Source organism: Callospermophilus lateralis, chromosome 7 (genome assembly GCF_048772815.1).
Source record: "Callospermophilus lateralis isolate mCalLat2 chromosome 7, mCalLat2.hap1, whole genome shotgun sequence".
In the NCBI taxonomy this organism is placed as follows: Eukaryota; Metazoa; Chordata; class Mammalia; order Rodentia; family Sciuridae; genus Callospermophilus; species Callospermophilus lateralis.
In genome coordinates, this window is record NC_135311.1 from 108317340 (window position 1) to 108334150 (window position 16811).

Sequence of the window (16811 nt, forward strand, 5' to 3'; positions counted from 1 at the left end):
ATTTTTTAAAAAATCTACATGATGGCTGTCAACAATTCACTTTCCAAAGAACATTCAAGAAATGCTGTGGGTGCTATGAAGAGTCATCTGTACTCACCAGTCTGGTACCTGTTGCAAACAATTGTTTTACAGCCTACAACATGCCAGGACACTTTTGTGAGGGCATCATTTGTTTCAAAGGCAAAGCTAATAGAATTTCCCCAATTAATCTAAACAATGTCCATGAATATACTTGCCAGTCCTGGAAAATTTACTTTTCTTTGACTATAAGATCACAGTGCCTGGAGAAATATTGGGGAATTAAATCTACCAAATTATGCTATTTCCATGTATGAAAGAATATACACAATGAATCCTGCTTTTATTAGTTGTAACACATTAATAATAATAATAAGAAGAAGAAGAAGAAGAAGGAGGAGGAGGAGATCAGTAGAGTAGAGCAAGGGGATTAAAGGAGGGTGAAGGGGAAGGAAAAACTGGAGAATAAGATTGATCAAATTTCATTATGTACATGTAAAATATAGCAAAACGAATCTCTCTATTATATACAATTATATTGCACCAATTTAAAAAAGAAATGTATATTCTTATGTTACGGCCTGTAGCAGTCTGTAAATGTCAAGAAAATGAATGTGGTTGATAGTGTTGAAAATATTAATAATAATCATAACAGTGCCCAGGTACTTATTTGCCAACTTTCTAGGGTTCCTTCCAGTCCATCCACAGAGGATTAAAAACAGTTTTTCCTACTATAATTATCATTAGGAAAAAGCATTGTTAAGAAAAAGTCTCTGGGAGGAATAGATGAACTTTAGATAAGGCAAAGGGGTTGGAGGGGAAGGAAGCGGGCATGGGGTTATTAATGATGGTGAAATGTGATGATCATTATTATCCAAAGTACATGTATGAAGACACAAATTGGTGTGAATATACTTTGTATATACCAGAGATATGAAAAATTGTGTTGTATATGTGTAATAAGAATTGTAATGCATTCCACTGTCATTCATAGATAGATAGATAGATAGATAGATAGATAAAGAACCTATGGGGGTGGGGTTGTGGCTCAGTGCCTGGCATGTGTGGGGCACTGGCTTCCAGTTTCAGCACTGCATATAAATAGGTGAATTAAAAAAAGGTCCATCAACAACTAAAAATATATATTTAAAAAAAAAAAAGAAAGAAAGAAAAAGAAGAAGAAAAATCCTAGGGCTTGGGGCTGTAGCTCAGTGACATAGTGCTTGCCTAGCATGTACAAGACCTGAATATCCCTCCAACATTTTGCAAGCCCCAGCACTCTGGGGAAAACATAAAAAAACAAAGAAAGGAATTGGAGTCATAGTTCAGTGGTAGAGCACTTGCATGTGTGAGGCACTGGGTTCGATCCTCAGCACCACATAAAAATAAATAAAATAAAGGCATTGTGTCCGTCCTCAACTAAAAATAATTTTTTAAAAAAATAGCAAGAAAAAGTCTAGATCCAGTGGAAGAAAAGCTGAATATAATATCTGACTTAAATTGCTAATTGATTTCCAATCTCATTTTCAGTTGGTACTCACTGAATTTCTAAATTTGTGCATTGCATTTAATGATACCTACTTAATTATGAATCCACATTAACTATAAAGTATAGAATTTATAAATTAAATTAAAACTTTTAAGCAAGAAGCATTAGCAGACATACTTCAAATTAACATGTAGCATATTTTCCTATGATTATGAGATAATCTATTCAAATGCAGACAATTACAGCCCCATTTCATTTTTCTCAATGTTTTGATCTTCATGTAAAAAAATCTTAATTCAAGCAACATTTTGAACTTATTTTAAATCTACAAATATTTATTAAATGTTTACAAAGTGCTGGGTAGTAAGCTGATTCAGAGGAGATAAACAGTTTGTATTTACAAAAGATGTAATAGTGAGGGCTGGAGTTGTAGCTCAGTGGAAGAGGGGTCCCTCACTGTGTGAGGCACTGGGTTCGATCCTCAGCACATAAAAAATTAAAAAATAAAGATATTAAGTCCATGTACAACTTAAAAAATATTTTTTATGTTTATTTTTTAGTTTTAGGTGGATACAATATCTTTATGTTATTTTTATGTGGTGCTGAGGATCGAACCCAGTGCCACACGCATGCCAGGTGAGCGGCTACCACAAGCCACATTTCGAGCCCCTTTAAAAAATATTTTTTAAAAAAGACATAATAGTGACTTGCATTTCTAAAATGACTTGAATTCTACTACTAAAAATAAAGGAAATTCTTCATATTTCCACAACTTTACTAGTCTATATCAACTATGTCTGCTTGGGAAAAAGTAGATTGTTCAGAAGCAATAGCAAGAAAGCAGAATAATAGACTTGAAGAAAAAGTGAGTTAGGAGTCACCAGGTTTTTAAGACCTGGATATCCCTCCAACATTTTGCAGAAAGCTTCTCACATAATTGAGGATTATGGTATTTTACTTACATACCAAATGGTCCTTATAGCAACTGTGAATTGAAAATTTCACACTCCTTTTCATTCATAGTTGGTCAATTCCAGTACTTGTATTTCTTTTAACTCATCTCCATCATTCTGAATGAATTTGCATTTCCTACATTGGAAGCAAATGGAAAATGGATCAAAGAGGAAGACCAAGCAGGAAGTGGTGGCACAAGCTTGGAATCCCAGGGACTAAGGATGCTGAGGGAGAAGACCAAATTCAAGGCCAGTCTCAGCAACTTAGCAAGACTTTGTCTCAAAATAAAAAAAAAATCAAGAGGACTAGGGATATAGCTCAGGAGTAAAGACCCCTGGGTTCAATCCCCAGCGCCAAAAAAAAAAAAAAAAAAAAAAGACCACCAGGACCAGAAACCCTCAAAGAAATCAGGAGTTCATAGATTATCATGTGAAAACTTCCAGCATTAATGAATAGGCAGAGAGGTCTTATTAGTCTTAGAAAACACCCACAGTTTTGTTAATTAAATAATCAATTTTTATTATCACTAAAAGCCTACAATCTACATACTCATCTGATTTCTGGGCAAAAGTAGTATCTTAAGAAGTCCCTCCCATATCACTACAACCCAAACTGGCAGTGACCTAAGACTAGAATTCAGTTAATTCCATTCCTATGAAAGCACTTCAAGAAGGTCTACAGCAATGGTAACACTGGTCTTTATATACATCTGACTGATGAAGCCCTAATAAAACAGAGGTTTCTCAACAACCACTAAGCTGGCCAAATTGTACTTGTTTCTTATTTTAAAAGGACTAATAAAGTTAAAATGAGAATGGAATTCAACCTGGGAAAAATCAAAAACAAAAAAGTCAGCCTAAGAGATGCAACTCCTTGAGAATGCTGCTTATAAAGAGACTCATCACAATCCTATAAAGGAGAAAAGAGGAAGGAGAAATGATAGCATTTTAATAGCTCAAATACTCTTTAAGAAAAAAAAATTTAGATTTAAGAATCAACACTGGACAAAAATATACAAAGATAAAACTCTGAATGACAATAATATGCAAACAAAATATCTGAGCACTGGCAAAATGACCAAACAAATGGGAAAATACAATTAAAGAAACACAGAATTCATCTAAGAACATGAAAAGGGTGAATAAAGTAAAAATACTCAGTATGCTGAACAAGTGGTTTCATGATTTTATAACTAAAACTAAAAGCTTTATAACTAAACTCCACCACAGCCCAGTGTGACACTGGGAAATTTAACCTTTCTTGGTCTTTTGTTTTGGGGGGCTGGTGGGGACAGGCAACATGTTACTACCTTGCTCAGGCTGATCTCTAGATTGTGATCCTCCCACTTAAGCCTCCCCAAGAAGCTGGGATTACAGGGATGTATCACCATGCCCAGTTTCTCAAGTCTTTATTTTTTAAACAGAAATACTATCTATACTATCAGAAATAACATGAACACTATACTACCAGCCACAACAAAATATCATTCCTAGTTCTAACAACCAGAAGAATCTCCTGAAACACATACTCCTAAAATCATGGACTATACACTATTAGATTCAAGACCTACTCTGAGAACACTCCAATCAGAAAAGAGTTAGACAAACATACCTTTTACTCATAATCAGTTTATTTTGGAGCAAAGTCCAAAATAACCAATGGATAAATTACAAATTACACACCAATAAAGGAACAGAACTATCAAACCAGCTCAACATCAAATAAAATGTATTCAAAAAAGGAGCAAACTTAGAAGTACAGCAATACAATAAATATTGTAGAATATGAAAATCCAGCTCATTATGTAAATAGCCTTAAACAGAGGTTCTAAAAATCAGCATCAGGGATATACTGGAGGATATTAAAAAGCTTATGAGAACCAACAAAAAATTATCTTGCTTACTTCTTTTTTGTTTTTATTTTCTGTTTTCATCCCTCCCCAAGCCCTCAGTACTGGGGATTGAATCTAGGGGTGCTCTACCATTGAACTATACTCCCAGCCCTTTTAATTTCTTAATTTTGAGACAGGTCTTGCTAAATTGTTGAGGCTAGTCTCAAACTTGCTATTCTCCTGCCTTAGCCTCCTTAGTTGCTGGAATTACAGGTGTGAGCCACCACTTCTGGCTCTTTTTATAAGCAAATAGATCAACAGCTTTTCAACCTACTAGCAGTGACTAATTAAAGAAAACACATTTAAAAGATTCTATTAAAAATGTCAATAAAAACTTAAATTTAGGAATAAACCTAAAATTAAATGTGTAAGAATTATATTAAGAAACTAAAAACACCTTACTTTAAGACATAAATAAAACCAAAGCCCTGGGTCTGATCCCCAGCCCTGCTCCAAAGAATCTCAATATAAAAAAACACCATCTAATCTCAAGGAAATAAAAAAAGGAAAACAACTTTCACAATTAAAAATTTATTTAAACTGTAAAACTAAATCATTGCAGAAAATAGCCTTTCTACATTCCTATAATCCCTGCTACTTAAGAGGCCATGACAGGAGGATTCCAAGTTCAAAGCCAGCTTTGGCAATTTAGTGAGGTTCTGTCTCAAAAACTAAAAAAGAGCAAAGGATGTATCTTGTAGTAGAAGGCCCCTCAGTTCAACTCCCAGTACTTATCTCCTCACACATAAAGAAAATAGCAGCTTTAATGATAAGGTATCGGGGAATTGCTCTAAAACCAAAAATCAATTCAAATGTTTAGATAAAAATTTCTCTGGAAAGTGATCCACCCCTTAAACAAAGGAAAAACAAAAGTATAATATAGCAACACAGAAACATTCTGCATGGGCATGAAGTCAGGAGTTGTAGAGTGAGACAGAAAACAGTCCAGTTTCATAGACTAGAAACAGATGGCAATTTAGAGACATACTCAGTTGAGAGAATCCAAAAGGCATAGCAGAAAAGGTTAAGAAAAAAAAATGTATTCGATGAAGCCCTACTTTAGACACTGGAGTTCAAAATTACAAACAGGATGTTCTGGAAATGCCATTTCTATGGCACAGAAAATATACTCACACTATTGGTCTCCAGAATAAGCTGTTGGAGCACTTTCAGAAGTTTATTATGCCAAGCAACTTTCTCATTCACTTTAAAGAATATGTATCACTGCTTAGACATTAAAGAATCACCTGCATTTTTAGTTTAACAACCTGTGTTAATTGAAGAAAGTGTGAGAAAAAAAAATCATTATTTGGCTTTGAAAAGTAGTACATGTTTTTAAAATTTTAGTATAAAATTTACCTTTATGAATACATTTTGTTCAATCTAAAATTAAAGTCAATGTAGGAATATACATTTTGATGATATAGCAATCAAATCTTAACCCATCCTAGGATTTAATGTTGATAGCTGTGCCATTTTTATATGATAGGGTAGAATATAAGGAGTTGCTACTAATTCTTGATTAGAACCTAATTTTATCAAGTAAAATGCCCTCTGAAGTGCTAAGCTTCATGGGAAAATTTTGTATAACATTTTTCCTTCCTGCCATGACAACACAATAGGAAGAGATCTGAAAACCATTTGTAAATGAACACCTTCTCCTAAGCTAATCTGACTTAATTAACTAGAACCCACTATATCCTGAAAAAAAGTAATGAGACCCTTTTTGTCCCACCTTCTTACTTTCCATCTATCACTATCCCCTCTCTTTTCCACTCCCATGTCCCAAGCACAATATACACATTTATCAATTATACCTCTTTTTTAGTTTCAGACTAACTTATCAGTCTTTTCATCTCTGTACCACAAGAGAGAACTGTAAATTCTAATGTGCAAGATGTAAGACCTCAACAATATTAACTTTTTTATTTCATGGACACTTACAAGAAAATAAAAAAATCCACAGGATGGGAGAAATTTTCTGCAAATCATGTATCTGGATAAAGGACTTGTATCTAAAATACATAAGCTTCATAATTCAATAAGAAGATATATAACAATAAAAAGTGAGCAAAGATAACTTTCAAGATACAGTATTCTGAAAACAATACTACTTCACAACTACTAGATGGTCATAATTTTAAAAATAATAACAAGAAAACAGAAATTGCTGGTGAAGAAGAGAATCCTTGTACATTGCTCCTAGGAATGTAAAATAGTGTAGCTGCCTTGGAAAACAGTTTGGTGGTTCCTCACAAGTTAAACACAAAATTACCATATGAACTAAAAAAATTCCACTACTAGATATATATATTCCAAAGAACTGAAAGCAGGGACTCAAACAAATGTTTGTACAACAATGTAGACTGAAGCATTATTCATAATAGGGAAAGGAGGAAACGACTCAAGCGTTTCATCAACAGATGAATGTATAAGCAAAATATGGTACATACATACAATGGAACATTATTCAGTTACAAAAAGAAATGAAGTTCTAACTCATGCCAGGGCAGATGAACATTTATAATATTAAGAGAAATAAGGCAGACACAAAATGACAAGCATGATTCCACTTACATGAGGTACTTAGAACAAGCAAGTTCAGAGAGACAAAAAATAGATTAGAAATTAATAGGGGCTGGGAAAAAGGAAAACAAAGTTTCTGCTAATGATTAGCTTTTGTTTGGGTGACAAAAAATTTTTAGAAATATATAGTGGCAATAGTTTTACATTCACATTGCAAAGGCAATTAATGCTGAACTGTACACTTAAATAGCAAAATTTCATGTTATATTTTACAATTTAAAAAACTAACACGAATCCCCAGCATCATTACAAAAAAAAAAAAACTAACACGATAAGATATACAGTAGTAACTAATGATACTTATATGACTATGAGGTCATTAGTCCCATTACTAACTATTATGAATATAAATAGCATTTACACCTTAAACTTTCCCTTAAATCCATTTATCTTTTCTAAAATGCAAAAATCTAATTCAAAACACTAAGTAGAAAATTTTTTTTCTTATTCAATGGACCCTAAAACACCATACAGATTTTTAAAAATCTGTTAACTGATTAGTGTATCATTAGTAAACAACGGAGATATCATTCTCCCCATAACTACTTTTGTACAAATTACTTTTTGATCTCTCTTTCCTATAGGTCTTTTCTAAAATAATAACAGTCACCATTTGCACACTGAGTGCCATGTACTGTATAAGCATTATCTCATTTAACCTTTATAACAACCCAGATGACATTGTTTTCAAATGAAAATACAGAATCAAAAAAAAAAAAAAAAATCAATATAGCCACAGATGCTAGACATCTAGAGATCCAAACCAATATCTGACTTCAAAGTCCACATTTTTTCTAAACCTTTTTTATACTATAAGAAGTTAGCCTTAATATCCTTTTAAAATATTTTAGGAGCTGGGGTTGTGGCTCAGCGGTAGAGCACTGGCCTAACACATGTGAGGCCCTGGATTCAATCCTCAGCACCACATAAAAATAAATAAATAAAATAAAGGTATTGTGTCCAACTACAACTAAAAAATAAATATTTAATATATATCTACATATATTTTATAAACACACATATAAAATTGTTACATTTCAAAAACTATTTCTTTTCTCAAAGTTTCAGGATCCTTGGTATCACTCTAAAGTTGTACGAAAACACAAAATACAGAAGGGAATCTATTAAATTTATTGGTACTCCCACTCATTCAGTATAGAACAGGAAAGGCACATACACTCAGGGTAACTGGGTAATTTGCCTTTTGGCTAGACTGGGTTACATGCTAACACTGAAGTCTTGAGATACAAATCTGTTTTAGGACTGGCAACACCACCTATCCCCTTTTGTAAAAGGCTCCATTTTACAAAAAAGGAAACAGATATGCTGGCTTGTCAGTAGTGGAAAGCTGGCACTTGAACACAGGTCTCCTGACTCTTAGTGACTATTATTCTTCAGTGGGCCTGTAAGGTAACCCCTCAGTGACCCATGTAGAGATGCAAAGACTTTCACCTCTAAGCTACCATGGTCTTTGAATACCAGAGTCTAGTGATGAATGTCTGGGGGGGAAAAAAAAGAGAGAGAAAGAGAGACCCAAAGTTGCTGGATTCTAATAAAACCTGGCATACAGAAGTGATCAGGAACTTACTGAATCCACACATAAAAATCCAGGTATATTTGACCCGCCTTGATTCAGTCTAATTTTGACTATTCTTGCTTCATCCTAACAGGCAAAGAAAATTTCCCACTATCTGAAAACTTATATTAGGCATCAAGTCAGTTCCAATTACATAATCAAAATATCTACTAGGCTTTCTTTGTATTCTCAATAGACACAAAGAAAATGAAAATTCATGTTATTATCTATGTAAACAATACATAATTAAAAGGTAAATCCTGTGGCTTAAATTAAACACATAATACTCTTCAATAGCAAATATCAATGACTAATAAATTCTGAAAGCTCTATACAGAAAATGGAAAGGGAAGCAATCTTTTGTGTAGTCCTAAATTTAGGCATATTTAACTACTTGTTGGTATGGGCTATATGGCTAGTGGTAAATGGAACCAACTTTCAAGTCTTTTGGAAAAGACTGATGAAAACCAGGCATGAAATGTGTTTCATGGACCCAGTCCCCTCAAAGTAAAAATTTCTGAGTAATAAGTTTTTTAAAAAAAAGTGATGTTTTGTTAACTTTACTCACCAGGCAGGATAAAACTGTCAGCAAGCACTATGTCAATGACACCTGTTCTCTATTAAGTTCAAAATGTTCTTATCACATGTTTAGTCTGTAAAAATGTTCTTGATTTACAAGTTAAAGCAACTGAAATGCCAGAGCAAATACACAATGGCAATTGGACTATACTGTAAGTAGCTTTAAGGTAACCAAAGTCAGTATGACCAGGACAACATGAACCAAAGAATAAGACAGTTATTCTCTCTCCCCATCCTCATTCTCAAATCTGGTCAAAAAGTCCTCCTAATAGAGCAACTTCCCTGAAGTGCTTTGAGTTTCAGTTCAGAAGGCCAATTGTTAAACACCTGTACTCCCGTGTGACTTTGGACTAGAGATCTTTCAGTGACTAGAGATCTCTTTCATTAGCATCTTAACTGGAACTTGGTATTTAGGTAACCAATTATTGTCAATGAAACTTTAATCTAAAGGGTGTAAATCAAGGATATTTCAAAAATAATAAAGATAAAGGAAAAAAGTAATATTGAAGTGGGGCTTCCCTTGACACAAAGAGATGATATCTAATTATGACTGGGGTTAAAAAATTACACATTTTTTTTCCAGAGAAACCCCTCCTGAGCCTATCACAACACATGCATATCATTAATTTTTTTTAAATGCATGATTGAGTTGGCAGAAAAGTAAAGAAACAACTCAGATATCAGATAAGAAAGCACAAATCTGGAGTGAGTGCCAGCATTGTGTCTGCCCTGGGGACTCCCCATCCCTAAAACACTGATGGCTTAGAGTCTCAGATTTAATGGAGGATGGAGGCTATACACCACCACAACAAAGACCTGAGGCCTAAATAAGGTAAAGGCTTTGAGGTAGGATCAGAGCTCCACATAAAGTCAGAACCCCTGAAGAATGATGCCTTCAGTGGTTGAACTAGGAAAAAAGAACTCACCACACAGGGAAAATAGCAAAAATCCCCAGCCACAAGTTTATACTGATTAAAGAAACTCCAAAGGATATACTTTAAAAAGAAAAACAACCTCAGAAAGGAGATGTGAGGCACAAAAAGAAATGGTGAATTAAAAAAAAATGGTACAAATGCATGGGAGATATTCTAAACAAACATTATATCTTTGCTATAAAACATTAACATATATTTTGTGTAGAATAGTCAACATAAAATTAAAATTCTGGAAAACAGAACAGAATAGAATATACAGCTATGTGTCCTAAGGTGTTTGTGTCGTTTGAAGAAAAGTAAAGATATTAATTATTAGACTTTAAATGTGTGCTTAAAATTTCTAGGGTAACCACTTAAAAAAAAAAGGAATAGGCTTTACAGCTTCCAAAGTAGGGAAGAATAAATCTGAGAGCCAAATCAAAAGTCACGGAAGGGATAATGACAGGTAAAAGAAACAGAACAGCCAAATTAATAACAGCAGTAATAGCTAACATTTATATAGGACTTGGCATATACCAGGCATTACTCCAAGCCCTTTACATATTAGTTCATTTAATGCCCAATGACATAGATGCTATGTGTATTGTTACCATTTTACAGATAAGGAAACTGAAGCAGAAAAGTTAAACCAAGGTGATACACATAGTAGATGGTAGAGTGAACTTCAACCCAGGCAATCTGATCAGAACTCCACAAATTGCCTCTCTAATAAACAATATGTAGATATGGCACTTGTGAAATGTGCCTCCCTTTAATCAATGTTTTGTCAATGTAATGAAAAAATGCCTAACAAAGAATAAGTACACTGCTAAAAACATTTCCTTCATTGACTATTTATAGATAAGCAAAGAAAGAGGTATGTTGACATACATGAATTCATTCTATTATATGGTTCCCTTGGTAATTCCTCATGATCTCTATAAGTAGATTAATATTCCCAGTTTTCAGTGTTGGAAACTAAAAAGCCAAAAATTTTAAAAACTCACAAAGGAACAGGAGTCCAGGTCTGATTGACTTTTTTTTTTTTTTTAAAGAGTGAGAGAGAGAGAGAATTTTTAATATTTATTTTTTAGTTTTCGGCAGACACAACATCTTTGTTTGTATGTGGTGCTGAGGATCGAACCTGGGCCGCACATATGCCAGGCGAGCACACTACCGCTTGAGCCACATTCCAGCCCCTCTGATTGACTTTCAAACCTACTCACATATTCATGGAACATCAATTTATGCCAAGACTTCGTGCTAGATATTAAAGATACAATTGTATGTTTTAAAGTCCAGGGTTTTTAGAGCTTATAATGGAAGAGTCAAATAATCAAAAGATGAAGACAAGTAACAAACTAATAAATGTTATAAAATGTCCTGAGGGTATATGAGAAACCTGACCTAATCTAAAAATGTCAGGATGAGTTTCACTAAGGAAATATCACTTATGCCATGGTTCCCAAACTGTAAGCCAAGATGCCTTGGAACACTACAGCAAATTCGCAAAAGAGCCCTGTGTTTTAAGTTTTCAAAAGAAACACAGCAATCCTAGATATAAGTTAGATACCATGTGAACTACCAGTTCAAAGAAGCTCAATTTCAACATGAGATCATGGTACATTCCTTTCAATGACATCATATCTTTGTGATTGTTTTTTTTGTTTGTTTGTTTTGGTGGGCAGTTGCTATAATAAAAACAAATACCACAGGAAAATTAATGTGAAAAAGGAAAAGAAGGTGGAAATGTCTAATTTGATTCCAAGACATGAGAAACTGCTTCAGAAGGGCCAAGGATTGTGTGGACCATTTCTTTTTCTGAAAATTCAAAATTTCATTAAAAACAAAAACAAAACCCAATACTCCACCAAGAGCAAAAAGTCCCATTTTTAAATACTGAACATTAACATCCAATGAATTTTTTTTTTTCTAACTACCTTTTTTGAGTGCTATTCTGTTTGGGGGATTTGTAATTAGGAACTTGAAAATCTGCTCAGCATACCATTAACTCACTAAGCATAAACACAAGTGTCACATGAGAAATCCAAGGAAGACAAAGGTTGGTTTCATTCACACTTCTGGTCCAAAAATTGAAAGCACTAACTACTACTTGAGCGCCCCCTGGGGACTAATTTTTAAAAATTCATACCTCTTCAGAGGATTCACACATCTTCTATTAATATTCATCCAACAATTACTTATTAAGTACATACTATGTGCCAGACAAAATTTTCTACAATACAGACACAAAAATGAATAAAAATCAAGTTCTGCTTTCTGTATGCTTAAAATCAATAGCATCACAAACTTTTTCTAGGTATATTACGTAGGATGGCAATGCAAAAGTACGAGTTATACATAGAGGTCATGAGGAAGTTATGACACAGATGACAAATATACTTTTTGGGTGCAACAGAATACAATTTGGCATGGATATAAACCTTAGTCATAATTTGTTTATGAAAGTAAAATGTTCACACTGTGTAAGACAGCAGGTTTAAATATTTCTTCCAACAAACACATATAAATAATTTTATATGTGTTTGTTGGAAGAAATTATGGTTGCTATTTTAAAAACTAAGTTTAGATTATAGTCCCACAATTTCTCTTAGTTCATAAAAACAAATGTAAATAAAGCTTAATTATAAAAATTCAAAAATAACACAGCAACCCATAATAAACAAGTCATTACAAAATAATTCCATTCTGGGCACTTAATTAGTAAAGTATTTCACTGCTTGACTGACTGATTGATTGATTATTTATTGGTACCAGGAATTGAACCTAGGGGTGCTTTACCACTGAGCCACATACCCAGCCCTTTTTATATTTTATTTTGAGACAGGATCTCACTAAGTTGCTGAGGCTAGCCTGAAACTTATGATCCTCCTGCCTTACTTCCAAATTGCTGGATTACGGGCATGTGCCATTGCTCCTGGTGTGCACTGATTTTTAAAATGTTAATTTTCAAAAATAAACTTAGTACAAAAGGTCAGAGATTTAGAAATAATTAGTTAGGGGAAAAAAAACTTGAAAAAGACCAGTATGAATAAACAGGTAAGGTTAATCTCAAAACTTCCTCACATGTTTTCTTCTCAGTTGGGAACATTTTCAGAAGGATATCCTATTAAATTTGCCTTTCCCTTCTTATGAAGCAATTAGCAGAATAGAATGCAGCCTCCAGAGGAAAAAATATGTACCAGTTTTCCTACAACCACACTCATTTCCCTTAGCTGCAATGTTCCAGGGTCTTAGAAAGACATCCTCAGGTTCTGTGGAAAGGACTCAGATGTACTTACAGTAGCTAGGGCTGGAAATCAATATAATTTTCCCAAAGAAAATTCTATTTCAGCTACATTTCAGGTACCCTATGAACTAAATTAGCTTGAACATGATACCTGCAGAATTTAACACTGATGCAGTTATCTTTTTCCCTACCAAAAAAAAAAAAATTTAGTTCAAAACAATATTATCTTTTGGAATTCAGTTTATGAATCCTATTTAAAAAGAATACTGAGCCAGGCTGGGTACAATGGTGTACGTCTATAATCCAGTGAACTCAGGAGGCTGGGGTAGGAGGAATCCAAAGTAGAGACCAGCAGCAACTTAGCAAGGCCCTAAACAACTCAGAAAGATTCTCTCTCAAAAAGAAAAAGCCCTAGGGACATGGCCCAGTGATAAAGCCCCCCTAGGTTCAATTCCTTTAGTAACAAACAAACAAACAAAATACTGAACCAAAATACAATAGACTCACAAAAGGAAGTCTTAATAATATAATACATTATAGGTATATCTCACATAGAATTCAATAATTGAAAGAATATTCTTTGTTCAGTAATAGCTGATTATACTTTTAAGCCTGTTAACTTCTTTACTTTGTTCAGTAATAGCTGCTAATATTTTAAACCTCTTAATTACCAATTATTGGATTCCAGTAATATGTGTAGAATTAATTTGTGTGTGGACATTTAATGACATCTCATCATTCAGAAAGAAAATACTTAAATGCACTCAAATAAAATAGTCATTAACCAATTTTTAAAAGATACTGCTACTTCAAATTAAAAAAAAAAAACTATAAGAAAATCACGAAGTTTAAAGTACGGAAAAAAAAATCATTTGCATCTATGTTCAAGATATCTTGCCTCATTTAATATTCACCAATACCATAAAGGATAGGTATTTCTATTTTTTTTCTTTTTACAAAGAAACTCAAGCTCAAAGTAACCTCTCTGGTGTTAGGAAACAGTAACTGCAATCACAGTTTGAATACATATTTGTTTGACTCAAATCTTTGCTCCTCCCCTACCATGCTATTTATATGTGAATTATTTCATATATAAAACAAAAACATGAAATCATCCACTTCTCACTTATCTTTTAAAAAGTGCAAACCCAATAAAATTAAAATGAGAAAAATAGTATTTATTTTTGGCTTAACTAGTTCCTAAAAATGATTGGCAATTATAAATACAACAGTAAAACAATGACTTTATAACACATCTTACTTTTTCTGGTCTCTACAGAATAAAATATAGGACACGAGCTGATTTATGAACAAAGAGAAGTAAAAGCCCAAAGCAAATATAGGCCATATCCTGGAAAAGGAGGAAATCATTTTACAAGTTCTAAGTCAAAAGCTTTTGTTGGTCACTGAGTTTCACAGTGATTTTTTTGAGTGTTTTACGCCACCACAGATCACCTCTTCCGTTTCTAGATATTTTGTTTTTGTTTATTAAAATATATTTTTAGTTGTTGACAGACCTTTATTTTATTTATTTATTTATATGTGGTGCTGAGAACCCAGTGCCTCACACATGCTAGGCAAGCGCTCTACCACTGAGCCACAACCCCAGGCCTAGATATTTTATTTTTTTAATTTCCCGAATTGTCCATTAATCCTTCTTAATGGTATCACTGCTGATAACCACGCTTCTGTCAATTTTAACTGGTAAAGTTATTGCACCTTACAGCAAAAGAAAGAAACAGAAACGTAAACTTTGCCTTACGAAGTGTTTGACATTTTCAGTCAATCTGAGTGCAGAGCCTCTTTTTACTTTATTAGGTGGGACAGGTGAGGCTCCAGGAAAGGAAGTGACTTGCCCACGGACAAAGCGAGAGCTGACGACAGGGCCAGAGGCTAAGCTTAAGCTCGATACAGCGCTCCGTCGCCCTTCCCAACCACAGGGCAGGATCTAGCCTCCGGCTTGGCACTGCTCCGAAGCCAGCAGTGGACTGGGCCCAAAGTGCACTCACAGTTCACAGGGCGCGCTGCCACGCAGGGCTTCTTTATAGGTTAAGGGCTGGAAGTTTAAAAGGCCTGCAGAAAAGCGCGGAGAGCAAAACCCCATCTCCCTCTTTAGAGAGCCGCGCACGGCCTCCAGCCCAAATCCGCGCTCCCCATCCTCACCCTCCACACACACCCGCGGCACACTGACCTCCGCGCCGGACCTTCTCCCCGCCCACTTGTGAGACGCATCTGGTCCCCCAAACGCAAGGAAAAGGGGGCGCAGGAATAAGCTCCCCCGGCGGCCCCCGTGGCAGGACCGCGCACCACGCGCCGGCGCCCCTCGCAATGCCACGCGGGCGGCGCGGTGGCCGCCGGGACCCGTAGTCCGTGAACGCGACCGGGGGGCGCGGACCGCGTCGCCGCAATCCCCGGGAGCCCGCCGCTGCCCGGGCCTCACCTCGACGATGCGGGCGCACTGGGTCCCCTTGCCGGCGCCGGGACCGCCGAGGACGAACACGACCAGCGGCTTCATGAGGCTGCGAGGGCAGAGAAGTGGCAGGCGGGTCAGCAGCGGGGAGCTTGGGCCCAGGACGTGCAGCAACCGGCCGCAGCAGCGCCTCAGCATACACCGAGTCTCTGACAGCGCCCGGCGCGGCGCGGGCAGAGCGGAACGGGGCGGGGCGGGAGCCGGTGGAGAAAGGGGCGGGCCGAGTGGGCGCCGCGGCCCCGCCGGGGTAGCTGCCCGGGCGTCCGCGGCGGCCGGAAGGGGCGGAGCCTGAGCGGTGCGTGGGCGGTACCGCCGCGTGGCATCCGGCGGGGCCGCACCCCCTTCTTTCTCATCCCGGTCTGGATCCGGCGCTTAGGGCCCTCGGGTTGCGGTTATTTCGTCCTGGACTTCGGAGTGTGTAGATGTGTTCCGGGGCTGTCGCGTGGTACTCGGTAGCGCACACCCACTGTCTCGGCTCACAATAGGGGGGCAGTCGAACTAAATAAATGCCCGAACAACCAAGTACAAACAACTGTATGGTTTTGAATGAAATAAAGGAAGGAAAAGCAAAGATATGATTTGGTTAGGTTAGAGAAGGCTTCTGAAGAGGTGACGTTTAACCTAGGACAAAAAGTAAGGTAAACTCAAAAATAGACAACTCCTGTGATAGCATGTCCCTCAAAGGGAGGAAAACACGTAGATCCGTGAGACCAGGTCTCCGTGGAATGAAGGGAGAATGGAAGAAGAGGTAAAGTCATCTTTTAGTTATGGAAAGGAACTTGGATTACAGTCTGATTACAGGGGGAAATCCTAAACTATAACTCCATTTCACTGCGTCGTTTAGTAGTGGAAAATCTTAACGGAGAAGAGTTAAGAGTCCCAAAACAGGTTGGTGAACACAAACCTTTAAAAGTTGGAGAGAGGAGGAAGACATTGAAAAGATCTAGAGAGGTAGAATGAAAACCGGGAGAATATACCCCCAAAGACAGGAGAATATTTGGAATGGGATTGTGGTGGTGTTGTGGCCAACAATGTATTAAAAGCAGATATACAGATAAATTAGATTTGGCAACAAGGAGACACT

General features: G+C 36.2%; 1 protein-coding gene across 1 annotated transcript in view; it reads right to left on the reverse strand.

The window, feature by feature from the left end:
• Cmpk1 (cytidine/uridine monophosphate kinase 1) overlaps positions 1-16000 on the reverse strand; it is a 35141-nt gene extending 19141 nt beyond the window's left edge. Inside the window, exon 1 of the mRNA XM_076860449.2 lies at positions 15698-16000. Coding sequence (XP_076716564.1) covers positions 15698-15865 — 168 coding nt within the window. The 5' untranslated portion in view covers positions 15866-16000. The remainder of the gene's footprint in view (positions 1-15697) is intronic.
• Positions 16001-16811: the final 811 nt, after the last annotated feature.